This window comes from Erinaceus europaeus, chromosome 16, assembly GCF_950295315.1.
Source record: "Erinaceus europaeus chromosome 16, mEriEur2.1, whole genome shotgun sequence".
Taxonomy (NCBI): Eukaryota; Metazoa; Chordata; class Mammalia; order Eulipotyphla; family Erinaceidae; genus Erinaceus; species Erinaceus europaeus.
The window spans coordinates 3,537,268-3,565,112 of record NC_080177.1 but is presented as its reverse complement, the minus strand read 5'-3'; the positions used below and the strand labels follow the sequence as shown (position 1 = coordinate 3,565,112).

Genomic DNA, 27,845 nt, shown 5'->3' with positions numbered 1-27,845 from the left:
CAGAGACTGACTAGGCCCTGCCCCAGCTCCCCCCCAGATGTTCTCATCTGTGAAATGGGTCCAGCCCAGACTGACAGCTGCACTGTGAGGCCCTACAGAAAAACAGGAAACGCTAGTGTGGCAGCTCAGCTCACAAAGCCGTCAGAGGACACAGGAGCCCAGGAGGTGGCTCAGAGGTTACAGCCCTGGACTGGAAGCACAAGGTTCTGGATTCAATTCTCAGCATCGCCTGTGCCAGTGGTGGTCCTCCGGTTCGTCCCCTCTTTCTCTCTCTCTCTCTCTCTCTCTCTCTCTCTCATCACTAAATAAATAAAATGTTTGCGTGAGGATCCCGGTTCGAGCCCCCGGCTCCCCACCTGCAGGGGTGTCGCTTCACAGGCGGTGAAGCAGGTCTGCAGGTGTCTGTCTTTCTCTCCCCCTCTCTGTCTTCCCCTCCTCTCTCCATTTCTCTCTGTCCTATCCAACAACAACAACAACAATAATAATAACCAGGATAATGATAAAAATAAAATGTTTGAGATTTGATAGTTACGAAGGAATAGGGAGTCAGGAAACAGCTCTCCTGGTTGAGTACACACCTTAGCAAGCACGAAGGCCTGGGTTCAAGTTCCTGACCATCACATGGGAACACCGTGTGAAGGCAGAACAGAACGTCATGAATGGCGAAGCAGTGCTGTGGTGTCTCTCCTCTCTGTCTCTCATCTTCTATAAAAAAAAAAGAAAAGAAAAGAAAAAGAAAAAAAGAAAGAGTGAGAGAGAGAGAGAGAGTGAGAGAGAGAGAGAGAGAGAGAGAGTGTGTGTGTGTGTGTGTGTGTGTGTCTAAGTCCACCAGGAGCAGTGGAATCATTCAGGTGCAAAGTCCCTGGTGGGGAAAAAAAAATTGAGGGGAACTATTGCCAGAGCAACAACTCCCCAGGGAGGGCATCTTGTCATCTGCACAGCTCAGGTTCAAGCCCCAGCACCGCATGGAAGGTGCTATGGCCCCCGAGGGAACTCTGGTTCTATTACGTCTCTCCTTCCCTCCCCATCTCCCTTCGAAATGAGTACCACTAGGTGAGCCAGGGAGCTCACTTGCCTGACCTGGTCCCTAACTTCCAAACAGGGTGGTCAGAAAGGGCCACCCCACACCCTGCCCAACAAGACCAGGCTCTGCACCTCAGAGCTGAGAAAGGGCTGAGTGGGTGTCCCAGGAGAAGAGAAATCTCTCGTATTCTCAGTCCTCCTGTGACTGACCTCCGGTCCCCCCTACAACACCCCCAAATTCTGCCAGGGGAAGGGGAGCCCCACTTCTATCAGGCTCCGAAAGTCACACTCAGCACCCCACCCTCCCCACTTTGGGGCTTTGGAACCTCCAGTTCCCACCCCAGGCCCCACAACAGCATTAGGGGAAGAGATGGGGACCCACCTCCTCATGCCAAACTCAGGTCACAGAAGTGTATTCATAATAGTTCACACCAGAGCCCTACTCCGCTATGGAACTGAACTCGGGGCCTGGGGGCCTCGGGCATGCAAGTCTGGTGCGTGATCACTGAACTATCTCCTGGCCCCAAAATGTCCCTTCTGTCTGCTGTCACGTGTTACGGTATCTCTCCTCCCCTCCCCATCTCCCATGGAAATCTCCCACTCATTCTGTCCGCTGTCTGCTGCCTTTTATCCGTTCACCTCTAGCCTGAAGGCCTCCTGACCTCACCTTTCAACAGGTCCAGGAACTTGCCCCCTGGCCACCCCAACGCCGCCCGGCACCCTTCTTTCCGGAATGTTCTGCAGGCCTCCCCCCTCCACACCCCGTCACAGCCGGGTCTGCCCTGGGCTCCAGGCGGGTCCCTTGCCAGTGTGCAGGGTGCTGTCTCTCTGGATCTCCCTCCACCCCCCATCTCTGCACTGAGAGCCACAACCTCCTGGAGGAAGCCTTCCCAGAATGTCCTAGGAGCCCCTAGCACACCTGCCAGCTCCCCACCCCCCCACCCCCAGTGCCCTGAGTGGAAACTACAGATGGGGGGTGGGACGCCACAGAAGGGGGTACCGACCGACCAAGATGAGCCAGAGCAGGGGCAGCCCAGAGCTCTCACCCGGAGCTGGGGAACTTGGGGGGCTGGAAGGTTGCAACCAGGAGAGCCTGGGGGGGGGCAGCTTGCAGGGAACAGGCGGAGGCCAGGCCCTGCCTGGGGGTGACCTCCAGGACTTGGGGTTCCGCAGAGCCATGCAGGGGTGCACACTGCACCTCGACCTGATAACCTGGCCCCCAAGTCCTCCTTCCACCCACCCCCAGGCCTCCAGCCCCGGCCAACAAGGGGTGGGTCCAGGTGGGGAGAGCAGTGAGGTCCCACCCCCAACCCCATTTCCTGGGAGGGGGCCTGCCCCCCACTTTCAGCCCGGGCTCCCCCATCCCACGTGGCCTGGCAGAGTCTGTGGAAGCCGCCCCAGCTGAAGAGCCCCCCGCCCACCCCCATCTCCCCGACGCGTCGCTGCCCCCCCGCCCGCCCCTCTGAGCCCCTTGGCCCGAGGCAGACAAAGCGACCGCCCCTCCCCCCGCCCCAGCCCCCCGGGCGCACGCGGGACAGACCGGGGTCCCCCGGCCGGGAGGGGCGCCCCGCAGTATCCCCGGGGCGGGGGTGACACGCGTCCCGGCCGAGGGGCCCCCACCGCGGCGCCCGGCTCCTGCACCCCGCGCGGCCCGGGCCACACCCACCGGGCAAAGTTGGCTGCCGGCGCCCACCCGCCCCCTCCCCGAGTCCCCCGCCCTGTCCCCACCGCCGCGGCCGAGGACACCCCGCAAGCCCAGGCCGAGACCCGCGGGCCGGCGCGGGGCACCGACCCGGCGCCCCGGGGTCCCCGCCCGGCGCAGTGCGGAGCCTCCTGCACCTCCCCGCAGCCCCCGGCCCTCGTCTTACCGCGCGCGGCCAGCAGGCAGAAGGTCAGCGCCACCAGCCCGCGGCCGCCCGCGTCCCCCAGCGCCATGGGGCCGGGCCGCGCAGCGCCGGGGGAGGCGCCGGGAGCAGTGGCCCGGGCGGGCGGGGCGGGGGCGCGGCCTCGGGGGCCCGGGCCGAGCGGGGGCCGAGCGGGGGGACGGCGCGGGGGGACGGCGCGGGGGCCCCGGCTGCAGGCAGCCACCGCGCCCGCCCCGCCTTCGCCATGTTGGGCGCCGGCCCGCCAGGGGGCGCCCTGCCGGCGCGGGGGTGCGGGGTGAGTGGGTGCGGGGAGACTGGGGGGCTTGGGGGGGCCTGGGGCTGGGTGGTTTGAGAGGGGCTTGAGGGGGTGGGGGGCTTGGGGGTCCTGTGGAGGGGGGTTGAGAGAGGCCTGGGGGGCTTGAGGGGGTGGGGTTTTGAGGGGTGTCTGGGGGCTTGAGGCGTCGAGGGGCTTTGGGGGCCTGGGGCGGGGGTTTGAGATGGTCTGGGGGGGCTTAAAGGGGGGCTTCGGGGGCCTGGAGCGCGGGTTTTGAGAGCGGCCTGGGGGCTTGAGTGGGCGAGGGGCTTGGGGAATTTAGGGGGGCCTGGGGGAGTGACAGGAGCCTGCGGCCTGAGGGGTGGGGGACTTGAGGGACTTGGAGGGGCCTCTGTTGCTTGGAGGGACTGGGGGGATTGGAGGGAGAGGCCTGGGAGAATTGTGGGGGACAGGGAAAGCGGAGGGGCTGGAGGGGCTGAAGGGCTGGGTGTTTAGGGAAACCGGAGGGGCTTGGGGGGACCTTGGAATGAGGGGACTGGGGACGCCCTCTTGGCACAGGTGTGGGGTCCGGGTGCTGGGAGTGCTGGGAGGTGTGGGGGGCTGGGGGATCTGGAGGCACTGGGGGAATTGGGGACAGAAGCTCTGGCCAGAGCCCAGGGAGCTTGGGGGAACCCCGGGGGCAAGGGCTGGACACACCCGCTGAGGACCCCTCACCCCTTGTCCCCATGCTGCCCAGGTTCCTGCCACCTCCCAGGGACAAGGGCCTCTGGTCTGAGCAGCTGTGGGACAGGCTGGGAAACAGGCTGGGCCGGGGGGCGTGTGTGGGGACCTCGGGCTGAGGGCAGACGCAGGATCTGAGCCCGATGCTGGTTCCAGAAGCTTCCCTCCTCTGAGCAGATGTGCCTTCTCTGTCCCAGCCAGAGGCAGCCCGGGGGGTCCCACAATACTGTCTGCACTGGGAGCCCAGGTACAGTGGAGGGGAGGCAGAGGAGGACCCCCATCAGAGGAGCTGGACTGCAGGGGTGAGGTGTGAAGTTGGCCCTCGCTGTGTGGGGGGGGAATTCATTCTCTCTCTCCTCACTCCCCTCTCTCCTTGTATTGTGTCTGCTGAGCTAGGGCCTCCCAGAGTGACTCCACAACTCTGCCCCCAGGAACTGGTCACCTTTATTTTGTCATTGCTGGCTTTACAGCTCCAGGCGGATGTTTTCAGAGAGAGAGAGAGAAAGAGAGAGAGAGAAGGGGGTATGGGATGGAGCGGCGGCACGCTTGGTAGAGTGCACATGTTACAGTTCAAAGCCAAGGTTCAAGCCCCTTGTCCACACCTGCAGGAGGGAAACATCACTAGCAATGAAGCAGGGCTGCAGGTGTCTCTCTCTCTCTCTATCCCCCACCCCCTTTCAATTTCTCTCTTTCCTATCAAATGAAAAGGGGGAAAAATGGCTTCAAAAAGACAGTGGACTCATGGTGCAGGCACCGAGCCCCAGTGATAGCCCTGGTAGTGGGGGAGAGAGAGAGAGAGAGAGACAGACAGACACAGACATCCAGGAGGAGGTGCACAGGAGACTCAGGCATGAGGCTGAGTTTGAACCCCAGTGTCGCACAGGCCAGAGTGATGCTCTGGTGTTCTCTCCCGGTCTTTCTCATTGATAAGCGAATCTTATTTTTAAAAAAGGGGGGGAGGCTGGGGAGACAGCGCAGTGGTTCTACAAAAGACTCTCTTGCCTGAGGCTCTGAGGTCCCAGGTTCAGTCCCCACATCACCATCAGCCAGCAGGGCTCTGGGCTGTCTCTCTCTCTCATAAATAAGTAAACAGATAAACACAGTGAAGGAGGCCACAGCGCCAAAACGCCCTTCAGGGTGGTGGGGACTGGGCTCCAACCTGGGTCATGCTGGTGGCAAAGCAGCACACTGAGCAGGGAGCTATCTCACCACCGGCCCCAAGGCAGACTTTTCATGCCTTTTATTTGGGGGGAGGGCTGGGTGGGAGGAGCTGCAGCTCTGCGCTGCCCTCTACAGACCCCTGGACGCCCCTCACCTCCTACCATCCTCTGAGCCTCAGCTGCTCAGCTGCCCTCCATCTCTCCTGCCCCCCCCCGACCCCAAGAACCCCAAAGGCAGCCCCCCCACTAGGGCAAGACAGGACCTCTGCTCACTGCACCCCAACTCCCGCCCTCATGGCCCCCACTCTGCCTGTTCCCTTTCATTTTCTCTTCCATCTTTTATTTTAAAAAAAGTATATGGGACTCGGGCGGTAACACAGCGGGTTAAGCACACGTGGTGCAAAGCGCAGGGACCGGCGGAAGGATCCCAGTTCGAGCCCCCGGCTCCCCACCTGCAGGGGAGTCACTTCACAGGCGGTGAAGCAGGTCTGCAGGTGTCTGTCTTTCTCTCCCCCCTCTGTCTTCCTCTCCTCTCTCTATTTCTGTCTGTCCTATCCAACAACGATGACAACAATAACAGCAACAATAATAACTACAAGAACAAAACAAGGGCAACAAAAGGGAATAAATAAATAAATAAATGTCTTAAAATATTTTTTTAGCATTTATTTATTTATGAGAGAGAGTGAGGGGAGTAGACAGAAGCAGAGCATCATTCTGGCACATGCTTGGCTGGGAATTGAACTCAGGACCTCCAGCTTGAGAGTCCAAGCTTTATCCACTACACCACCTCCCGGGCTGCCCCCCTTCTTTTTCACATGTCCTTTATTTTACTTCCTTGATTCCTACTGACCCCCGTCCCCCCACGAGTGAGGGCAGGGGCCTTTCAGCTGCGCGCTCAGCTCAGTGCTGGACTCCGGGTTCCTGTCTGAGGCAGGTCCCATGCGCGGGTGACAGGCTCCTGCCAGCCTGGTCCTGATGAGGAAGGAGGGCTGTGCTTCCCAGCCAGGGGTGACCTCTCCCTCCCTCTTCCCCTCTCTCCCTTCCCCTCCCTACTCCCTCTCTTCCCCTCCCCAGGCCCCTGAGCTGTCACCACGAGGGGAGTGAGAGGCCTGGAGTGCCTGAGAGTGGGCACCGTCTCAAGTGAACGTGAGGCCGGGAGATAGTTCAGCAGGGAGAATGCCGGTCGTCTAAGCCCCCAGCCTTGGCACCACAGGGCAGCACCACTGGCAACACAAAGAGAGTTCCAGGGGTGGTGGATCGGTGCCGGTGTCTCTCTCCTTCTTTTCCAAGTATATAGAATTTAAAAAAAGGAAAGAAAATAGAACAGAGAGGCTGCCCTGTGGTTAAGTGCTGGCACCAGCTTCTCTGTTCACTCCCTGGCACTGCAGTCAAGAAAAAAAGACATGGGGGCCGGGCGTGGCACTCAGGGTAGAGCGCACATGCTATCCTGCACTAGGATCCGGGTTCAAGGCCCCGATCTGCCCCTGCAGGGAGGATGCTTCAAGAGTGGTGAAGCTGGGCTATAGGTAGGTGCTTTTTTTCTCTTTCCCTCTCTACTTCCCCATCCCCTTTCAATTTATCCCTGTCCTATCAAATAAATAAGTAAATAAAATTTAGAAAAAAGAAGCGACTCCCCTGCAGGTGGGGAACCAGGGCTCAAACCAGGATCCTTACTCTGTTTCTTGCGCTTCATGCCACATGCACTTAACCCACTGGGCTACCACCTGACTTCTTTTTTTTTTAGATTTTTAAATCTTTATTTAATCTGATAGAGAGAGAAATTGAGAAGGAAATGGGAGAGAGAGGGAGAGAGACAGAGAGGCATCTGCAGCCTTGCTTCACCATTTGTGACGCTTCCCCCCTGCAGGTGGGGACTGGGACCTTGTGCCTTGTGATGTGTGCATTGAACAGGTGTGTCACCACCTGGCCCCTCATAATCATATCGTGAAAGCTAGTTGTCGGCTTTTAATCCTGTGACATGGTTCAGTTTCAATGTTCCTTTGGTCCCCAAATCAAATTTGATAGTTCTGCTTGTTGAGAAGTCACACCTTTGGGGGATAATTTAGAATCAAAATATTGCAAAAATAAATAAAGGGTCGATGTGGCGTACCTGGCTGAGCCAATAAGTAGCAAAAGAACAAAAGATCCCAGATGATGCTGGCGAGATCAGAGTGAAACTGGTACTCATTTGTAGGAGTGTAGACAACAATTTAAAATGTACATGCTCCAAATTCAAGCAAGAGCTGTTAGACACACAGAAAGTAGCTTAATAAACTTAGTATAATACACAGATTGTGATGCCATAGGACATGTGTTACAATGAACAAGGACCTGGGTTTAAGCCCCTGGTCTCCATCTGCAGGGAGAAAGCTTCGTAAGTGGTGAAGCAGTGCTACAGGTGTCTCTCTGCCTCTTTTCTTTTTCTTTCATTTTTAAAAAGAATTTTTTTTATTTATTTATTCATGAGAAAGATAGGAGAGAAAGAACCAGACATCACTCTGGTCCATGTGCTTCGGGGGATCGAACTCGGGACCTCATGCTTGAGAATCCAGTGCTTTATCCACTGCGCCACCTCCCACACCACAATCTGTCTCTTTTTCTGTCTCCCCCTTCCGCTCAGTTTCTGGCTGTCTCTATCAAATAAATAAATAAAAGATAAATAACATCACTATGTGGCTTAGAGAGACAGCACAGTGGTTCTGCAAAAGTCTCTTGTGCCTGAGGCTCCAAAGTCCAAGGTTCAGTCCCCAGCACCACCATTAGCCAAAGCTGAGCAAGTCCCTCCTCTTTCTTTCCTTCTCCTCCTCTCTCCTCCCCCTCTCCCTCTCTCTGTATTTCTCCTTAAAATAAACAAGTAAAGGGTCAGGGCATACAATATCATTGTTTTGCAAAAGACTTCTGAGAACCCCAGACACCAGATGCCCCTGGTTCAATCCCTAGCATTACCATCAGCCAGAGCTGAGCAGGGCTGTGGTTTCTCTCTGTGTCTCTCTCATTAAAAATTAAATAAAATGTATTTAAAATCAACATGTACCACTCTAGGGTATTTTAGTTATGTATGTTAAAAATTACCTTGAATCAGTAATATAGTTTTCTTTCTTCTTCTTCTTTTTTTTTTTTTCCTTTTTACCAGAGCACTGTTCAGCTCTGACTTATGGTGGGGCAAGGACTGAACTGGAGACTTTGGAGTCTCTGGCATAGAAGTTTCTTTGCATAACCATTATGCTATCTACCCCCACCTCAGTAATATACTTCTAGAGATTTCTTTCTTCTTTTATAACCAGAGCCCTGCTCAGCTCTGACTTGTAGTGGTGCTGGGGATTGAACCTGGGACCTTGGAGCCCAAGCATGCAAGTCTTTTCACATCACCACTGTACTATCTCCCTGTCCATACTATTTTTCTTTTTTAAAATTTTTTTATATTTATTTATTCTCTTTTATTGCCCTTGTTGTTTTATTGTTGTCGTCATTGTTGGATAGGGCAGAGAGAAATGGAGAGAGGAGGGGAAGACAGAGAGGGGGAGAGAAAGACAGACACCTGCAGACCTGCTTCATCGCCTGTGAAGCGACTCCCCTGCAGGCGGGGAGCAGGGGGCTCGAACTGGGATCCTTACTCTGGTCCTTGTGCTTTGCACCACCTGCGCTTAACCCGCTGCGCTACAGCCTGACTCCCCAGACTATTTATCTTCAAAAGCACTTCTTAGAACTCCTTTGAGCCAGGAGTATAGGAGTGGACCTCTCTCCAGCCCCCTTCCCTTCTAGAAGCTGCGCACCCTCCTCTCCCCTCGTGCATACAGCAGGCAGAGGACAGAGTGCGAAGGGGACCTGCCCAGCCCTCTCTGGGGGACATGCCCCTTTGGAGCCCCGGACCACCATGTTGGAAGGCTGGCCACCTAGAAGCCACCAGGCAGGAGTAAATTGTGAGAGAGGCTTCCAGAGAGAGATACTTGAGAAGGTGTGTGTGGGGGAGGGGTAGAAAGAAGAGAGAGGGAGGGAGACAGAGAGAGAGAGAGAGAGAGAGGGAGAGAGAGAGAACACATCATTCTACCTATAGTGGTGTAAGGGATCAAACTCAGAACTTCATGTTTGGGAACCTAATACTTTATCCATGGCGCCACCTCCCAAGCCAGCATCTCTCTCTTTCTAAGGAAAATAGCTAAGGGTTTTTTTTTTTTTTTTTTTTTTTGATCCCTCCAGGGTTATTGCTGGGACTCCTGCCTCCACTATGAATCCACTGCTCCTGGAGGCTATTTTTTCCTCTTTGTTGCCCTTGTTGTTTATCATTGTTATTGTTGTTGTTGGATAGGACAGAGAGAAATCGAGAGAAGAGGGGAAGACAGAGAAGGTGAGAGAAAGACAGACACCTGCACACCTGCTTCACCGCCTGAAGGGAGAGGGAGGCTCCCACCTGCACCGCTCCCCAGGCTCTGGCCTCCTCAGTCTCAAACAGCAGCGGCTTTCTGTACATAATTCATGTCCCTGCCAGTGTCTCGGGTGACAGGGGCCACTCGGGAGGGCAGAGACGGGCACCTTACAGCTGGCAGAGGCCTCCCCCTGAGGGAGGGGCGTCCCCACCGGGCTTGGCTCCTGGGGTGCCTTGAGCGATTCAGCTTCAGTGATGTCTGACAGACGGTGGTCCTGGAGGTGGCTATTAACGGAAAGTGAGGTATGAGTGGAAGGATGGAAAGGTCTGCGAGTGCGTTTATAGCATCAGCTTCTGCGAGCGAGCGCACACCAGAGTGGGGCCTGGGACCTCGGGGAGAGCCAGGCTGGACTCCTGGGGGCAGGGAGGGGGGGTGCAAGGACCCAGGTTTGAGCCCCCTGTCTCCACCTGCAGTGGGGTGGGTGTGAGGAGGGGTGAAGTAGTGCTGTAGGTGTTTCTCTCTGTCTATTTCCCCTCCTCAATGTCTCTTAGTCTCTATCCAATAAATAATGAATTAAAAAAATATGAGGGGCCATATATGAGTGTGCCAATAATGAGTGGCACACCTGGTTAAGCGCACACATTACAGCGCACAAGGACTCGGGTTCAAGCCCCCAGTCCCCACCTGCAGGGGGAACGCTTTGTGAATGGTGATATATATATATATCAACCCAGGGCAGGGGAGACAGCATATGGTTCTGCAAAGACTCTCACACTAGGTTCAATCTCCCACACCACCATAAGCCAGAGCTGAGCAGTACTCTGGTAAAAAACAAAACAAAAAAAGTTGAGCCCCTGGCTGGGCCCCAAGGGCCCCGTGATCAAAGGAGCACCTACAAGTGGAGGGGCTGTGGGTCTCTGTGTAGCCCCGCCGGGCGTCTCCTGCCCCGAGCTATCCTCCCTCCTTGGCTCTAAGCACCACTGCCTGGCTGGATGCCCTGCTCCCCAGTGCCCCGCTTCTGAGGTCACTCTGGCCCCTCTTCACCAGGGCCCCTGTACTCAGCACAGTGAGCTGAGAACTGCTCTCTCCCGGGCCATAGCACAGAGAGGCTAAGTAACTTGCCTCAGGTCACACAGCAGGAAGAGGTCCAGTGGATGGCGGGTGGTTGGCTCTCGGTGTCGGAGCCCAGGTTCCCGGCTGCTGCCCTGCCCTACCCTGCCCTGCCTGGCCAGCACTCAGCCCTTCTGTTCTCAGATCCACCTCCATGACTGGACTGAGCCAGGCCTGAGGCAGCATGGGAGAAAGGGTGATGTCCAGCTGGCAATCTCCGAGCTTATCACAAAAGGCAAATGGAGCAGGATTTGGTCGCGAAGAAGATTCTACAAGTGGTGAGGCTTCCGTCCTCCAGCACGAGTGAGGGTTGGGAACGGTGTCACTTGCTCATAGGGACCATGGGGTGCCCCCACGAGCACCCCAATGAACACCCTAGGGTCACATGCAAGAATGTGAAAGCGGCTCTGGGGGCCCGGCCACCGGGGAGGTTTCTGTGCCTCCCTGCTCCCGTCACTGTCCCCAACCAGTGTCGCTTGGCTCCCCAGCTAGCCGACAGACAGCTGGCACTGACCTTCAACTTGCTAACTTCCTTTTGAGCCCCTGTGCCGTGCTCGCCGTGAAGGGGGCACGAGAACCCCTTTAGAGCTGGAGGCTAGAGGAGGAAAAGGCTCGTTCAAGGCCATGACTGAACCTGAACCCAAGTCTGTCCGATTCCAAACTCTTATCCTTCCGAGCACACCCCACCCCTTTCTCAGGCCAGTTCCGAGAGGTGTCAGGCCAAGACCCGCCCCGTCCTGTGCTCTGAGCTCAGCCTGGCCTCCTCCCTGACGGAACTCCCACTTCAGGCCAGGACCATCTTTTCCTGATTAAGATCTGTTCCTGCTCCCACTTCCTACAGATCGTTAACATCTTCGGTTTTAGGACATTTCAGTCTTAAGAGATCGAGGATCCCGGCACCTGGTCACCTGCCCCCGACCCCCGCCCCAGAGAAGATAACCCCCACACACTGCTTCCTCACAGGCATCCAGTGAGCCAAGTCAGGCTGGGCAGTCCAGGGCCGCAATGCTGGGTCTGATGGAGCAGCAGAGCCCAGGGCCACTGGGCCATCCGTGTCTCAAAGGAGAAGTGGCTTGTGGCAGTGGACCCAGGCTGAACCAGAGACCAACACCCTCCCCACTGGGGTGCCCCAGATCCCAGACGCTGAACTCTACAAGCCTGAACCCATCTTTTTTTAGATCATTATTCCTTTGAGAAGCTGATAAAGCCCAAGTCCCTCTGTTTAGAGCACAGGCTCTTCCAAGTAACGTTTTGCATAGATTTTTCCCAGGGGCTCTGGACACCACATGGTGTCTGTTCTCAAACAGATTTGCTGCTGTGGGGGGAGTTTTTTGTGTTTTTTTTTTTATTTTTTTTTTGTATTTTTTGTATTCCCTTTTGTTGTCCTTGTTTTATTGTTGTAGTTATTATTGTTGTCGTCATTGTTGGATAGGACAGAGAGAAACGGAGAGAGGAGGGGAAGACAGACAGGGGAAGAGAAAGACAGACACCTGCAGACCTGCAGGTGGGGAGCCGGGGGCTCAAACCGGGATCCTTAGGCCGGTCCATGTGCCTCGCACCACGTGCGTTTAACCCGCTGCGCCTGGAGACTCCCCCTGGAGGAGTTCTGACCTGCGTCTCCTGCACCCTCTGGAGAGGCCTCTGGAGACCACATTGCTCTCCACTGCCTCGAGACCTGCTGGGGAGTGAGCAGAGGCCTCCGGCAGGGGTCCGAGTGACTCCAGCTAGTTCCCTGCACATCTTCCCGCCTCGGGCTCCAGGTGCTTGGTGGCCGGTGCCGCACTGCGAGCCTCGTGCAGTCACCCGGTGAGCACAGGACTGTGCCACGAGGAGCAGAGGAGAGGCAGAAAGTCTCATCAACCCATCCTAGCAGCGTCTTCACTGCAACCAAGAACCAGTGCTCCACCTGACAGGACTAAAAGCCGTGACTGCGGATGGGGACTCCGCCAGCTCGCAGCACCGGGTGAGGCTGGCGACCCTGTGCGTGAGACTCGAGTTCCCAGACTCAAGACCTCCACTCCAGTAGTGCCGAGTACGACCGAGACGAGTGTTCAGGTGAGACGCAGGCACCGCCGCCTTGCCCACTGTTAGGCTGCAGACAGACAGGAGGCCGGGCAGGGCAGAGGCAGGGGCAGGGGCAGGGGCAGGGGCAGGAGCAGGGGCAGGGCAGGGCAGGGGCAGGGGCAGGGGCAGAGGCAGGGCAGGGGCAGGGGCAGGGGCAGGGGCAGGGGCAGAGGCAGGGCAGGGGCAGGGGCAGGAGCAGGGGCAGAGGCAGGGGCAGGGGCAGAGGCAGGGGCAGGGGCAGGGCAGGGGCAGGGGCAGGGCAGGGGCGGGAAGGCGGCGCTCGGAGAAGCTGCGCGGGTCCCGACCAGGAGCTGGGAATGGGGTTCGCCTCGCCCATCCCAGCTGGCCTTTTTGTTTTTTCCTTCGGGGGGCTAGGAGGGAGGGCTCCCAGACCTGAGCGAGCACTCTGTTCCCCAGCCCCCACCTCGCCAAGGAAGACACATTCCGTGTGACCATCCGAGTGAGCTCAGGACGCCCCGAGTGAAGAGTCCTGCTCTGCTAAGTGGCTTGGCGATGACATTTCACCGGGGAGAAGCAGCCTCTCGCCATCTTGAAAAATGCCTCATAGGAATATGTTAGTAAACACCGGTGTCAAAATCTGCCTCTTCTAGGTCTCAGTTAACCCCTGCTGAATCAGAGGCCGGGAGGCTTGTGGCAGGTGCCGTGCCTGGCCGCGGCTGAGGGCGACTCCTGTGTGTGTCCTGTGCGTCTCCCCTCTGGTAAGCGAGAACCTGGAACAAGCAGCGCCACAGCCAAGAGGGCTCGGCCCGAGGGGAGCGTGCAGCCAGGCCCCCCGGCTTGCTGTCTCTGGCCCCTCGTCGGGAAGGCCGCACGCAAGGGCTCGAGGCTCTGGGAGACACCTCCAAGCCCTGGCAAGGGAGACGTGGTCTGTGATGCCACCGTTTCCTCCAGGTAGACAAGTGGCCAGCGGCTGTGGCCCCGTTCACCCGACTGCTGCTAGGTTCTAGTCCACCAGCCCAGTGTCAGACCTGCCTCGTTTCTCAGCCCAACCCCGTTCCCTCCAGGATGGAGTCTGGAAACAGCCCACAAGGACTTGCTCAGAGTGAGCAGGAGGGCCTGGGCTCCACCCCAACCCACCCGGTGTAGCTTCTTTTTTTTTCAATTTATAAAAAGGAAACATTGACTAAACCATAGGATAAGAGGGGCACAACTCCACACAATTCCCACCACCAGAACTCCGTACCCCATCCCCTCCCGATAGCTTTCCTATTCTTTATCCCTCTGGGAGCATGGACCCAGGGTCATTGTGGGATGCAGAAGGTGGAAGGTCTGGCTTCTGTAATTGCTTCCCCGCTGAACATGGGCGTTGACAGGTGGATCCACACTCCCAGCCTGTCTCTCTCTTTCCCTAGTGGGGCAGGGCTCTGGGGAAGCGGAGCTCCAGGACACATTGGTGAGGTCGTCTGTCCAGGGAAGTCTGGTCGGCATCATGCTGGCATCTGGAACCTGGTGGCTGAAAACAGTTAACATATAAAGCCAAACAAATTGTTGATCAATCGTGGACCTAAAGGCTGGAATAGTGCAGAAGAAGAGTTAGGGGGTCCTCCATTTTGTAGATAGCTAGTAGGCATATTTTAGTTATATTCCGAAGGGCCTGTGGCTATACTATTGTTTTTTTTCCCCCCGAGCCTGAAATCTGATATGCAGGTAGATCCAAGTTATTGTCTGGGGAGATGATGTCATGGCTGGGAAAGGAGCAGAAAGCTGGGTCAGGGCAGAAAGCAGCTCCCTAATATGGGAGCGGGGGGTAGAAATTGTTGACTCTCAGCCCCTCGATTTGATGTGGTCTGGGGCCCAGACTCAGCTCAGGAGCCTGTGCAGATTGCTACGGCTGCCATTCCTTCATAAAGCTCCAGGCCGTCTAGATGCCGAGCCCCGGTGCTCACCACCTCGCAGGCTGCTCAGAGGCACCCCGTCACCAAGCCCGCCCTTGGCCTGCGGTGCTTGCCCCGGCACCCCTGGCCCGCACCCACTTTCACACTCAGCTCTTTTAGAGGCGTCTCCAGACACCGGGCAGCAGTAGGCGTACTGAGGTTTCTACCGAGACTGCTCGCATCGACTCTGCCAGAGTCAGGAGCCATCTCTGCAAGTGGAGTCAGCTGAAGGGGGTGCCAGCGGAGCCAGTGGGGAGCCCCTCCTCGCTGAAGGGGCAGCAGTGATCGGACCGGGAGAGCCAACAGCAGCGTTTCGGCTCAGGGAAGGAAAGGCCGCAGAGCCTGTGGACACAGCAGTGCACCGGCGGTCTTTTACGGCTTGTTCCGGTAAAGCCGCAGATGTGGCTTTGTGGACACAGCCTCCACAGGGAGGGGACGGTCCCCGGGAAGCAGAGGTCCACAGCCACCCTCTGCGTTTCTCCTGCGCACGTGAGCTCACGCGGAACCCTGCAGGCCGATCACCCAAACTCACCTTCCAGTCAGGTCCATACTTGGGCCACCGGGGAAACACTTAGTGGGGAAGAAAAGTTATCCAGCTCAGTGAGAGAAATATAAACAAATTCTGGCACGGGGCAACATCGTAAGCATGTAGAGACCATCTGTGTCGCTGACGGGCAGGAAGAGCAGTGAGGTGCCTCTGACTCGGGAGAAATACGCAGCCGGCAACACCTGATCCTGCCGAGGACAGCAGCACAGGTCGCCTGCCGCGGCTGGCCCTCCTCCACCTCCCAGTGGCCCTCGGCGACAGTCAGCAGCCCTCACCGACCCGCCCTTGGGGAGATGCTGGCTCTTTCTATACTGGGGGTGAAGAGAAAGCAGTTTTCCTAGAGCACTGCGTCTACCAGAAACTGTCAGGACTGTGATGGAAAGACTGAACCCCTAGTGCTTTTCCTTCTACTGGCTCCAAGGTGACCTAGCTAGCCCCCCACCCCCGGCACAGAGGAGAAGACAGATCCTAGTCGGTGCCTGCAAGCTTGTCAGCTGGCTCCCTTACCAGTCGGCAGGGAGGGCGAAACCAGGGGAAGGTCACAACCACTCCAGAAAGAACACTGAGAAAGAATCATGGCTTGCCAGAAACCCGTTGAAGACAGAGAGGCTGCTGGGAAACCTTTCGATTTTAAGCTCACGGTATCTCCATTACATTTAATCATGTTAAAAGGGTAAGCCTCCGAGCCCCCGGCCCCCACCTGCAGGGGAGTCGCTTCACAGGCAGTGAAGCAGGTCTGCAGGTGTCTGTCTTTCTTTCCCCTTCTCTGTCTTCCCCTCCTCTCTCCATTTCTCTCTGTCCTATCCAACAACAACGACATCAGTAACAACAACAGTAATAACTATAACACTAAACCAACAAGGGCAACAAGAGAATAAATTATTTAAAAAAAGCTTTTAAAAAAGGGTAAGCCTCAAATCTATAAGGCTTCCAAAATGAAGAGAAAAATAACAACAAAAGAGAATTAAAATTATAAAAGCAATTCCCCCCCCAGACCCCCCCCCCCCAGTAGTGAACCTGTAACTGTGACGGCAAGTAGGGCTGCTTAGTTCGGGTCTCCTTGACAGGCGGTCGAGGGGCTGACCTCACTTCTCCATTGTTTTCTCCAGGAATATTCGGAGTCAGTCACATTCACCTCTGCTGGGGTCTCCAGCAGACTCTCCCCTTTGCTCAGTCTCCACACCACGTGACTCCCTCCCCCTCCCTAGAACTCTGGGGCATTGCAAGGCAGAAATTACCAGCCCCAATCAAAGTGAAGATGTCCTTTTCCTGTTCCTGAAGGAAAAGCAACTGCTTGTAAAGAGTTAAGCTCTAGTCATCTGACTACAACTGTCTGCCTCCACTTATCAATATGCTAAGACTCATGAGATCCACGCCCCACATACAGTCACTCAGCTTTAAGCCGAAGGAAGTCCCACTGGCAGAGCATCCACGAGAGCTATCTATACTGAGACGGCGGGCACTGGCTACAGACTGCTTGCTCAGAGCCCGAATGAAGTCAAGTCAATTGAAGTCAATTCTGAAGGCCAATAAGTTACTCTTGAGAACTCATGTGTGACTGGTTAAGTCATAGATTTAATAGTGATTAGTTCATGACATGCTGGTTACACCCAGGCAATGAAGTATAAGTTATTCAATTACATTGAAGTGCAACTCTCAAATCTGCAACTAGTCAGAAAGTCTGGGTTCAGACCAAACCAAACCAATCACTTATGTCATCAGATTTGAACGAACTCAGAATTATACTGTAAAAACAATTAAGTCCATGGGATTATAACGCTACTGAAAGTGAAAATCAGGTAGTGTGGGGCAGGGGCTAGCGTCTTCTTTCTTTCAGAAGTTTTCATGGGATCTCTGGACCCCGTGAAAGCACACGCCATTCAACGCAGAGTGTGGGGTCAGGGGCCGGGTCAGCGTTCATGAGCCGCAGGGCTGTATGGCACCGGACGGGCTTCCCAAAGCAGAAGTGACGTGGTGATGGAGCCTGTGTGCCGCACTGATCAGAGCTCCTCCTCCTCCTCCTCCTCCTCCTCCTCCTCCTCCGTCAAAAGCCAGTGCACCGGCCCACGGGCGGAAATCACATGACCTTCAGAGCGGCGATATGGGAGCCCAGGTTTTCCTGGAGGTAGTGCAGGAGGTGCAGTTCATAATGCTCTCCGGACTCAGGAACTCTTATGCTGTGTCTCTCCTGAGGATAGATCTTAACGACAATGACAAAATCAAGGTGCGGAAGCGACAGTTTAGTAAGACAAGTCCTTCCTAAGGTCCCCAGACTCCAGCAGACTGGAGCACAGCCTCCCTGAGCTCTCCTCACAGCTCACCTCCAGACCCTTCTCCCTTACAAGCTTACAGAAGGGTTCAGATGGAGACCAGGGCCCAGTTCACGGGGGGGGTGGTGGCTCTCAAGGAAGGAAGGAAGGAAGGGACAGAGGAAGGGAGGAAGGAAGCAAGGAAGGGAGGGAGGGAGGGAGGGAGGAAGGGAGGGGAGGAGGGAGGGAGAGACAGACTGCGTGTTGGAAAAGACATTATTTAGATGCTTTCCTTATGAAATCAGGTGTTAAAGGGATTTACATAAACTGTAAAGCAATGCTACTTTTCTCAGTAAACTGCTTTTTGTTATTTGTCTTAATGTAATAGTTTACTGTTATGATTTAAAAATCAACATTTTAAACTTTTCGTTTTACTATCTTATATAAGAAACACTGGTCGACAGAACAGTGTATGAAAGAGCCCTGGAGGGGGCCGCGAGGTGGCATACCTGGTTAAGCACACACATTACAGTACACAAAGACCCAGGTTCAAGCCCCTGGTCCCCACTTGCAGGGGGAAAGCTTCATGAGTGGTGAAGCAGGGCTGCAGGTGTCTGTCTCTTATCTATCTCCCCTCCCTCTCTCAATTTTTCTGTCTCTGTCCAATAATAAATAAATAAATAAATAAATAAATAAATAAATAAATGGTTTAAAAAAGAATTAAAAAAAAAAAAAAAAGAAAGAGCCCTGGGAGTTGGGCAGCGGGTTGAGTGCACGTGGAGCAAAGCGCAAGGACCAGCGTAAGGTTCCTGGTTTGAGCCCCTGGCTCCCCACCTGCAGGTGTCTATTTTTCTCTCCCCCCGTCTTACCCTCCTCTCTCCATTTCTCTGTCTTATCCAACAACAACAACGTCAATAACAAATACAACAATAAAACAAAGGCAACAAAAGGGAATAAGTATGAAAGAAAGAAAGAGAAAGAAAGAAAGGAAGAAAGGAAGAAAGAAAGAAAGGGGGAGTCGGGCGGTAGCGCAGCGGTTTAAGTGCATGTGGCACAAAGCGCAGGGACCGGCGTAAGGATCCCGGTTCGAGCCCCCAGCTCCCCACCTGCAGGGGAGTCGCTTCCCAGGCGGTGAAGCAGGTCTGCAGGTGTCTGTCTTTCTCTCCCCCTCTCTGTCTTCCCTTCCTCTCTCCATTTCTCTCTGTCCTATCTAACAACGACGACTACAACAATAAAACAACAAGGGCAACAAAAGGGAATAAGTAAATAAATAAATATTAAAAAAAGAGAAAAAAATTTAAAAAGAAAAGAAAAGAAAGAAAGAAAGAAAGAAAGAAAGAAAGAAAGAAAGAAAGAAAGAAATGGAGAGAAGAAAGCAAGCCAGCCAGCCCTGGGTGTGTGGAGGAGTTCTGCCCTCTCTCTCAAAGCCTGCTGCAGACAATTATTCCCGGTGCCCCGATATAAGTATCAGCTGAAACGTCAAGAAGGCAAAGGGGCGGCTTTGTTTCTGATGAGCTCACAGAGAGGAGGAGCAGAAGCAGCCTTTTGATCTGGCTTTTTGAGTAGCGGACCCAGGTGAACTGTGGGCTCTGCTCTCATATCCAGGTCAGCAGAAGACAAGAGCAGGCAGCAGGGCCCAGAGACCCCGACAACAGGTGCTCAGGCGCCTTCATCCAGCCTTGTGTGGGAGAGAGGGAAGCAGAGGAGGCTGACGGTGGGTTCCAGATGCTCCTCCCGGGCCCCGACACCCACGCAGCAACACGGGGCAATGCACGCAGCTTCGCAGACAACCGGAAAGGCCAGTTTCCGTCTCGGCTCTGACAGAGGCTGCTCCGCCTGTGTCTGCCACAGAGATGCCAGGCCCCCTCCACCGTTCATCCTGTTTCAAAGTAAGCAATTCCTCGTAACTACTTACCTTGACTAGCAAATAGAAGACGACTCACCTGTAGGTCATAAGGCTTTCCAGCCCTCACTAAGAAGCTCAGTAATATACTGGTGTGTGCGAAATGGACATTCTCATCCAAGAACCCGTGCAAGAGCAGTAAACGGTTTGGTCTGCGAAAGCAAAGACATCGCACAGTCAGGGAAAGCTGGCCAAGGGGGAGGTCATCTGACTCCTTTAAAATAACTACAACGGGCTGACCCCCACTTGCTGTGATGCTGGAATAAGAAGCCAACCGTCTCCGTATTAAATCTGTGACATGTCAGCCAAGTCCCGCACGGAAGGCAGCAAGACTGAAGAGGGAGAAAGGCTGGGCACCTGACTCCCTGTCTCACACCAGCGCATATTCACAAGCACAAAGCATGACACTACTGGGAAACACGGCTCATGGTCCGGGAGGTGGCACAGTGGATGAGGCACTGGACTCTCAAGCCCAAGGTCCTGGGTTCAACTCCCAGCAGCACGTGCACCAGAGAGATGACCCGGGTCTCTTTCTCCCTCCTCCTCTCACTAGTGAATAAATAAAATCTTTACAAAGGAAATGTTTAAGCAGAAATCATTCTCTTTCAGCGTGTAAATAACTGTGTACTTAACTTGTTTCAGCACAAAGAATTCTTCAGATACAGCTTTGTAAAACACGCAAGTCACATGAGGCGGCCTCTGCTTGAGCTCTGAGAATCAGCCCCTGCGTCTCGACTCGCCATTAAATAACAATCTGCTTTCATCACTATTAATGACGCCGTGTTTTGGTTTATTTCTTTAGTTTTTTGACCAGGGCACTCCTCAGCTCTGGTGTGCAGTGGTGCTGGGAACTGAACCTGGGACCAACCAGGCCTCGAGCAAGAGAGTCTGTTAAGTAAAACACAGCCCGGGGGCAGAGCCGAGTCTGAGCGCACACTTACTCCGAGGGGAACTTCTCCGCTTGCATGGCCACCGAGCCCAAGTAATAGCCCTGCTCGTTCTGCTCGGGGTGGCCCATGTAGCGCTCCGTGTAGCCCGTGTCATAGAAGATCCACAGGGTGACGGGGGCCCCCGCGATGGCGACCTGCACAGGACAACAGGCCGTCAGGAGCCGTCCAGCCGGAGGAGCGTGGCCAGCTCCCAGCATCCCCAGCACTCAGCGTACACCTAAGTCACCCAGAGGCCTCAGCCCCACGCGGGAGCGGGAGCACACATGCCTTTAGGGCAGCAGCCTGCCAGGGCCGGGAACGTGATCCTCTGTGAGTCAGGCGGCTTCACGTCCCCAGAAGTACCGGCCCCTTTGTTAAAGGGTCCAGAACGTGTAAACACGCCAGAGTCGACTCCATGTGGGACGATGTGCGACCAGCGCCACTTTGTGGGGAAGGTACTCCACAAAGGCAGCCCCCCCCCCCACCTTTTTTAGCTTCTGTTGGCAGTTCAGACCTTAAAAGAATGAGCAGAATAGATAGAAACGCTTTTCTGCTTCTCAGGGTCACGTACAGACTTTTACGTGCAAGTAAGTGTTCTAACTATTTCTTGACAGTTTCAAGTCTAGGCAATTACTTGAGGTTATTGTAACCTAGATTATCTGACTAAACAAGCAAGGACAAAAATCAATCTTATTGATTTAATATTGATTTATTTACCTATGAGACAGAAGAGGAAGGGAAGGAGGAAGGCAGAGGGAGGGTGGGAGGGAGGGAGAGGGGGAGAGAGACCATGAGAGAGAACACACACTAGAGCTTCACTCTGGCAAATACGATGCCAGGGACGACAACCGGGACGTCAAGCTTGAGAGGCCAATTCCTTGGCCACTGCGCCACCTGCTGGGCTGATACAAGTTCATATTTGCAAGTATAAAAAAATCATCTTTGTCAGGTGGGGAGACAACATAGCGGCTCTGCAAAAGACTTTCACCCCAGAGGCTCTGAGGCCCCAGGTTCAATCTCTGGCACCACCATCAGCCAGAGATGGACACAGCTCCGGTTTGGAAATCCAATAATAAAATAAGATGAATTTTTACTGTAAAAATTAAGCTATTCAAGTATTAAAAGACAAACACTTCTCATTATCTCCACTCAACAATTTTTAGCATCTTTAAGATTTTCTGTTTTGACCCTTATTAGTTTTCTAATTTAGTCTCTAAACTATATGCTCTTTCAGCGAGTGAGTGTGAGTGTGTGTGTGTGTGTGTGTGTGTGTGTGTGTGTGTGTGTGTGTTAATGTTGGTGGAATGTTTTTGTTAATGAGAGGGGAGAGAGAACAGACCAGAACATCACTCTGGTACATGCAATGCTGGGGCTTGAGCTTGGAACCCCATGACTTAGCCACTGTGTCGCCTCCAGGTCACATGCCGATGGACTTTGCATTGTACAGGTTTTTTTAATTATCTTTACTTATTTATTGGATAGAGACAGTCAGAAATAGAGAGGGAAATAGACAGGGTGAGAGACAGAGAGACACCTGCAGCACTGCTTCACCACTTGTGAAGCTTTCCCCCTACAGGTGGGGACTGGGGTCTCGAACCCAGGTCCTTGCACACTGTAACATGTGCCCTCAACCAGGTGTGCCACCACCTGGCCCCCACTGTATAATTTCTAACTATAACTAAGGCAGGTGTGTAGACAGCTACTTTATAAGATCTCGGCTTCAGGTTTGATCCCGAGCACGGCATATGCCAGACCAGTGCTCTGCGTGTGTGCTCGCTCTCTCTCAATAAAAAGAAAGAGAAAGAAAAGAAATAAAAAGGGGCCAGGCAGTAGCTCAGCGGGTTAAGTGCACATGGTGCAAAGCGCAAGGACCAGCATAAGGATCCCGGTTCGAGCCCTCAGCTCCCCACCTGCGGGGGGCGGGGGAGGGCGCTTCCCAGGCGGTGAAGCAGGTCTGCAGGTGTGTCTGTCTTTATCTCCTCCTCCTCTCTCCATTTCTCTCTGTCCTATCCAACAACAGCAGCAGTAACAACAACAAGGGCAAAAAAAAAAAATGGGAAAAACAGCCTCCAGGAGCAGGGGATTCGTAGTGCAGGCACCGAGTCCCAGTGACAACCCTGGAGGCAAAAAACAAGGGGGGTCGGGCGGCAGTGCAGCGGGTTAAGCACATGTGGCTCGAAGCACAAGAACTGGCTGAAGGATCCGGGTTCGAGCCCCTGGCTCCCCACCTGCAGGGGAGTCGCTTCACAAACAGTGAAGCAGGTCTGCAGGTGTCTGTCTTTCTCTCCCCCTCTTCTCTCTGTCCTATTCAACAACAATGACATCATCAACAACAACAATAATAATAACAAGAACGATAAAACAACAAGGGCAACAAAAGGGAAAAAAAATAGCCTCCAGGAGCAGTGGATTCGTGGTGCATGGACTGAGCCCCAGCAATAATCCTGGAGGCAAAAATAAAAAGAAAGAAGGAGAACACATATCACTATAGCTGCCCACACGTTTTCACTTCTCCTAGATAAATGAGGGTAAAGTGAACACGTGTGTATTCACAGTATACGTGGGTGACATAGAATGCACACTTAAAAAATTGTTTATTTCCCCTTTTGTTGCCTTTGTTTTTTACTGTTGTTGTATTTAATATTATTGTTATTGATGTCGTTGTTGTTAGGACAGAGAGAAATGGAGAGAGGAGGGGAAGACAGAGGGGGAAAGACAGACACCTGTAGACCTGCTTCACCGCCTGTGAAGTGACGCCCCTACAGGTGGGGAGCCGGGGGCTCGAACCGGGATCCTTATGCCGGTTCTTGCGCTTCGCGCCACATGTGCTCAACCCACTACACCACCACCCGACTCCCAGAATACACACGTTTTTAAGACATAGGGTGAAAGAGAGAGACACAGAGACAGAAAGACAGAGAGCACAGACACCACCACACTGCCCGACCACTTGTGACGCTTTGCTCATCCCACGTGGTGACCAGCGACTCAGCCTGGGTCCCTGCACATGGCAAGGCACACAGTCTAGTAGGTGGGCTAACTCCCCAAGTCCGGATTTAAAAAATGATTTTATTTAGCAATCTTAAAAATAATTTATTTACATTATTGTAACCATTCTTGATTTTTTTTTTTTTGCTGCTGCCAGGGCTCCTCTGGCACTTGGGGCCTCTAGAGCCCCACCCCGCAGACACCTCTTCCCTGTCATGGTAAAGCCAGTGCCTCACACGGCGAGCTGTCTCCTAGCCAGGCCCCAGGTCTACCAAGCTAGGCACTCCCCAGAGACTTCCCTGCCTGGCGGGTGTCACTGCTGAGGGGACAGTGCTGCCCGGGACAGACAAAGCCTTCCCTGCCTTCAGAGCTCGCAGTCAACCACTGACCGAGTGTCACAGTCCGGGTGTGTGCGCCGTGTCCCTCGGGACCACCTCCCAGTCTCTGCGTGCGTTTATAACCTGCTGCTCACTGACCAAGCTGACGTCTCACATGACAGACGCCACACATGGCTGGTCACACACAAACCCCAACATTTCAGGATCCCCCCAGATCTGGAAACTTTCAGCAAACTGCCGTTCTCCCCAACTCACAGACACGCCTACCATGTGGGGAAAAACGAGCGGTGGGAAGTCACCTACCCGGAAGATGTCTGACCTCTGCATCAGAGCCATGAGGGAGAGGTAGCCTCCGTAGGACCAGCCGTGGATGCCCACTCGCTCCAGGTCAATGAAGTCGTAGCGGGCAGCCAGGTACTGTAGGCCTTCCACCTGGTCGTCGATCTCTATCTGGCCCTGTCAGCGGGGGACAGCTCGTTCGATCGGGAGTCACATTCCGACAGCGGTGTTACAGAGGATACGCGTTTTCGCTAAGAACACCTGTAGTTTCTTCCAGACTAGAACTCACTGACTCAGAGCCTGTTGCCCGAATAACTGGGACCTGTCGTGGGGGAGAGGCTGTGTCTTCTGTGGCTAGCCTGGCCGGGAGCCGAGTGGCCCCTCGAGGGGGTCAAAGGTCTCTCCTGCTGTGACCTCATGTCCCTTTATATGGGTAGTTGCCACTGCTATTCGCTCTGGTGTCTGCTAAAACGTCAGCATCTTCCTTGTAACAAGCCTCCCTGTACCCAAAGACAAAAGAAAGTAGTGTGCACTTATGTGCCTGACCGTCCTACTTCTGTCAACAGTGGAGCAGAGCAGAAGCGATCACTGTTGAGACGGGATCCTCCTGTCCCTGTCACCTGCGTCTAGGAACTGAGCGACTTCTTCCAGCTCTGGGAAGTCCTAACCCCTGCTTCCACTACCCTGTCTGTATTACTAGGCCTGCGGGGATTTCAATCGCACGTCTCTGAGCCAAAACCAAAAAAACCTACATGATGACACAACATACGGGCAAAAACTGGCTGTGGGAGGAAATGCATCTTACGCAGCGTGTGTGGCACACTGGCAAACACAGTGCCTGCCTTCCTGAACAAAGAGACACTCTACTCTCATTATTTCCCAAAGAGCAGGAAGGACCCGGGGCATCTCTAAAAGGTAGCATTTGGAACTGCCTGTAGAGAGAAAGAGGCCAGTCACGAGGAAGGCGCTAGCCAGTCAGCTGGATTCTCTCTCCACAGAGGACAGAACAAACCTCTTGGTGCTAAGTGACACTGCCTGAGCTGGGCGTCCGACACAGACAAGGGCATCTGTGTGTGGACAAGTGTCGGCCACGGGCCTGCCGAGTGACGCGGGGGGGGGATGTGTGGCGAGCCTGGCGAGTGCCAGCCGCAGCGCCCCTGCCAGGCCCGCTCTGACACGCACACTCGGCTCCTCGCCGTCCCGGCCCCAACTCTTTCTCTGGGCTTCCACACCAGACAGCCCACAGGAAAGAACAAGCCTGTCTTTAGGAGGAAAACTCTCTATGTCCACATACCATTTTATACTTAAAGGCGCCTTCAAACTTCAGCCCCCGGTGACAGGAGCCCCTGTTGTCAATCACCACGACCACATAGCCCAGAGACGCCAGGGTGTTCAGGCGGAAATACTTGACTCCTTTAAACCGATTATTCACCAGCTGCACCTGAGGAGAAACACATCCATGAGACCCAGCACGCGGGGCAGAAGCTAGTGAGGGGCGGGGCAGAGCTCTCCTGGCAACATGTGGACCCCGCACACGCCAGCGCCCACACTCATGGCCGGGAGCTGAGGGGAGCACCACGCACGCGGGGAACTACAGAAGCATTGGAGCAGCGTGTGGCGTCTGCTATGTCTCTCTGATATGAAGGGAACTAGAGTCTGCGGGAGCAGCGTGTGGCGTCTGCTATTCTCTCTGATATGAAGGAGAACTGCAGGAGCAGCAGGCAGAGCTGCCTAGTCTGCTCTCCCGCTCTCCCCTCTGGCCAGTGTCAGGAAGCCGTAACGACCACTGGTCCACCAGTGCCTGCTCTAGTCTGCTTTCCTCGGTTTGTGGACATCCAGGAGCAGAAGTGCTGGGCCTGTGGGAATTCAATGCCTACCTTTTTTTTCTTTTTCCTCTTTATTTGATAGGAATGAAATTGAGAGGGAAGGGGAAGGTGGAGAGGGAGAGAGACTGAGAGACACCTGCAGCCCCGCTTCACTGCTTGCGAGGCTGCCCCCTGGAGGTGGAGCTGGAGCTTAAACTAGGGTCCCTGCACATGGTAATGCGTGAGCTCTCCAGGTGTGCCACCACCCAGCTATTTTACCTTTTTATACTTGGGCATCTCTGGGTTTGGTGCATGACTCCACCCTCTACCTTTTCTGGAGCTTATCTGTTTCTTATGACGCGTGAGACAGGAAAGGAGACACCTGCAGTACTGCTCCACTGCCCCTGCAGAGGCCCACCGGTGCCCCAGACGGCGCCTTCCGCACACACAAGCATGCGGCCGCCTCTAGCGCACCCACCTGAGGACCACCGTAGATGAACAGCACCGTGGGGTATTTCTTTCCAGGCTGCAGATCATGAGGCTTGTACAGCATTCCATACAAGGTGAATCCTGTCGTACTTTCAAAGGAGAAAATTTCTGGAGGGGTGTAGTCTGGAAGAGGACCTGAGAGGAGACAGCATGGAGCCCATCAGAGAAGTTCTTTGGGGAGCCTGATGATCTGAACACAAGGGGGGAGACACAGGGAGATCCCACAGAGAAAAGACACTGCCTTTTAGGTGACAAGAGAGAAATCAAACAAAAGCATTTATCGGTTAAAACCTTTTTTCAAAATATTTGTTTTGTGAGAGAGAGAGGAAGAGCTCAAGTAGAGAGCGCTTCTCTATATTTGTTTTGAGAGAGAGAGAGAGAGAGAGAGCTCAAGCAGAGAGCGCCTCTCTATATTTGTTTTGCTAGAGAGAGAGAGAGAGAGAGAGAGAGAGCTCAAGCAGAGAGCACCTCTCTATATTTGTTTTGCGAGAGAGAGAGAGGGAGAGAGAGAGAGAGCTCAAGCAGAGAGCACCTCAATCAATATATTTGTTTTGCTAGAGAGGGAGAGAGAGAGAGACAGAGAGAGAGAGAGGGCTCAAACAGACAGCACCTCTCTGGCCACACATGGCAGCAAGGATCAAACCCGAGGCTCCTGTGAGAACTGAGGAGCGACTTCTAGAAACCCTAACATTCCTGTCCGTACCAAGGTTTTATGTTGAAAACGTGCCCTCTTTGAATGGTTATAGCAAGTTGAAACCTGGGTGTCAACTCGGCCAGTTCAGAGTTTTGCCTGTGGTTAAGGCTTTGGAAATTGGAGAGTTACTTAAATTATCTTTTCCATTACCTCCCTATGTGCTCTGAACCCTCACGCTCCACAGTCATCACACCCTATTGAAAATGTACTTGCTGGGGCTGGACAGCAGCATACCGAGTTGAGCGCATATGCTGACCTGGGTTCAAGCCCTTGGTTCCCATCTGCAGGGGGAGAGCTTTGTGAGTGGTGAAGCAGGGCTGCAGGTGTCTCATTTTTTTCTGTCTCTCTATCCAAATAAATAAATAAATACATAAAATATAAAAAAAATAAAAAATAACATGCCTCCAAACATATTATGCTGCAGTCGTTTGCTTTTTGTTACTATTTATTTATCTATCCCCTTTTGTTGCCCTTGTAGTAGTTTCATTGTTGTAGTTATTGCTGATGCCATCGTTGTTGGATAGGACAGAGAGAAATGGAGAGAGGAGGGGAAGACAGAGAGGGAGAGAAAGACAGACACCTGCAGACCTGCTTCACCGCCTGTGAAGCGACTCCCCTGCAGGTGGGGAGCCGGGGCTCGAACCAGATCCTCACGCCGGTCCTTGCGCTTTGCGCCACCTGCGCTTAACCCACTGTGCCACCGCCCGACTCCCCTTTGAAATTTTTTTGTATTTATTTTCCCTTTTTGTTGCACTTTTTTTACTGTTGCAGTTATTATTGTTGTTGTCACTGATGTCATCATTGTTGGATAGGACAGAGAGAAATGGAGAGAGGAGGGGAAGACAGAGAGGAGAAAAGACAAACACCTGCAGACCTGCTTCACTGCCTGTGAAGCGACTCCCCTGCTGCAGGTGGGGAGCCGGAGGCTCAAACTGGGATGGGATTCTTCCGCTGGTCCTTGTACTTTGTACCATGTGCGTTAAACCTGCTGCGCTACCGCCCGACTCCCGACTCCCTGAGTTTTATAAAGGCCTCTTAGCTGTGCTCTGGCCAGAGGCGGGAGGAAGCGAATCTTACTTGGTAGCTGATAGAACATGAGGGCTGGGCTCCAGCAGAAACTCAGCAAGCAAGTCAGGGACAGGCAAT

The 27,845-nt window shown here is 54.1% G+C and overlaps 2 protein-coding genes across 3 annotated transcripts in view; one reads left to right on the top strand and one right to left on the bottom strand.

The window, feature by feature from the left end:
- Positions 1-3,109: 3,109 nt before the first annotated feature.
- On the top strand, positions 3,110-13,162 carry LOC132533510 (uncharacterized). Its single transcript, XM_060175585.1, has 4 exons — positions 3,110-3,183; positions 4,080-4,189; positions 12,280-12,574; positions 13,001-13,162. The coding sequence occupies exons 1-4, from the start codon at positions 3,133-3,135 to the stop codon at positions 13,160-13,162; spliced, it is 618 nt and encodes a 205-aa protein (XP_060031568.1). The 5' UTR covers positions 3,110-3,132.
- A 3,418-nt stretch (positions 13,163-16,580) lies between these two features.
- The window catches only part of DPP8 (dipeptidyl peptidase 8), a 46,150-nt gene continuing 34,885 nt past the window's right edge, over positions 16,581-27,845 (bottom strand). The window contains exons 16-21 of one of the 2 annotated variants that reach the window (XM_060174300.1): positions 25,995-26,140; positions 25,006-25,152; positions 23,736-23,888; positions 20,119-20,261; positions 19,218-19,329; positions 16,581-17,225 (exon numbers count right to left, since the gene is read on the bottom strand). In XM_060174300.1, the coding sequence (XP_060030283.1) occupies positions 17,103-17,225; positions 19,218-19,329; positions 20,119-20,261; positions 23,736-23,888; positions 25,006-25,152; positions 25,995-26,140 (824 nt within the window). In that variant the 3' untranslated portion in view covers positions 16,581-17,102. The remainder of the gene's footprint in view (positions 17,226-19,217; positions 19,330-20,118; positions 20,262-23,735; positions 23,889-25,005; positions 25,153-25,994; positions 26,141-27,845) is intronic. The other variant, XM_060174302.1, reaches the window with a different exon arrangement.

What these genes read in the sequence shown, in the direction of transcription:
- LOC132533510 (XM_060175585.1), top strand. Translation starts at nt 3,133, where the DNA reads ATGTTGGGCGCCGGCCCGCCAGGGGGCGCCCTGCCGGCGCGGGGGTGC. An exon ending in TGCCGGCGCGGGGGTGCGGG is followed by an intron (nt 3,184 to 4,079) that starts GTGAGTGGGTGC and finishes TCTCTGTCCCAG; the next exon opens with CCAGAGGCAGCCCGGGGGGT. An exon ending in AGCTGGACTGCAGGGGTGAG is followed by an intron (nt 4,190 to 12,279) that starts GTGTGAAGTTGG and finishes CTCGGGCTCCAG; the next exon opens with GTGCTTGGTGGCCGGTGCCG.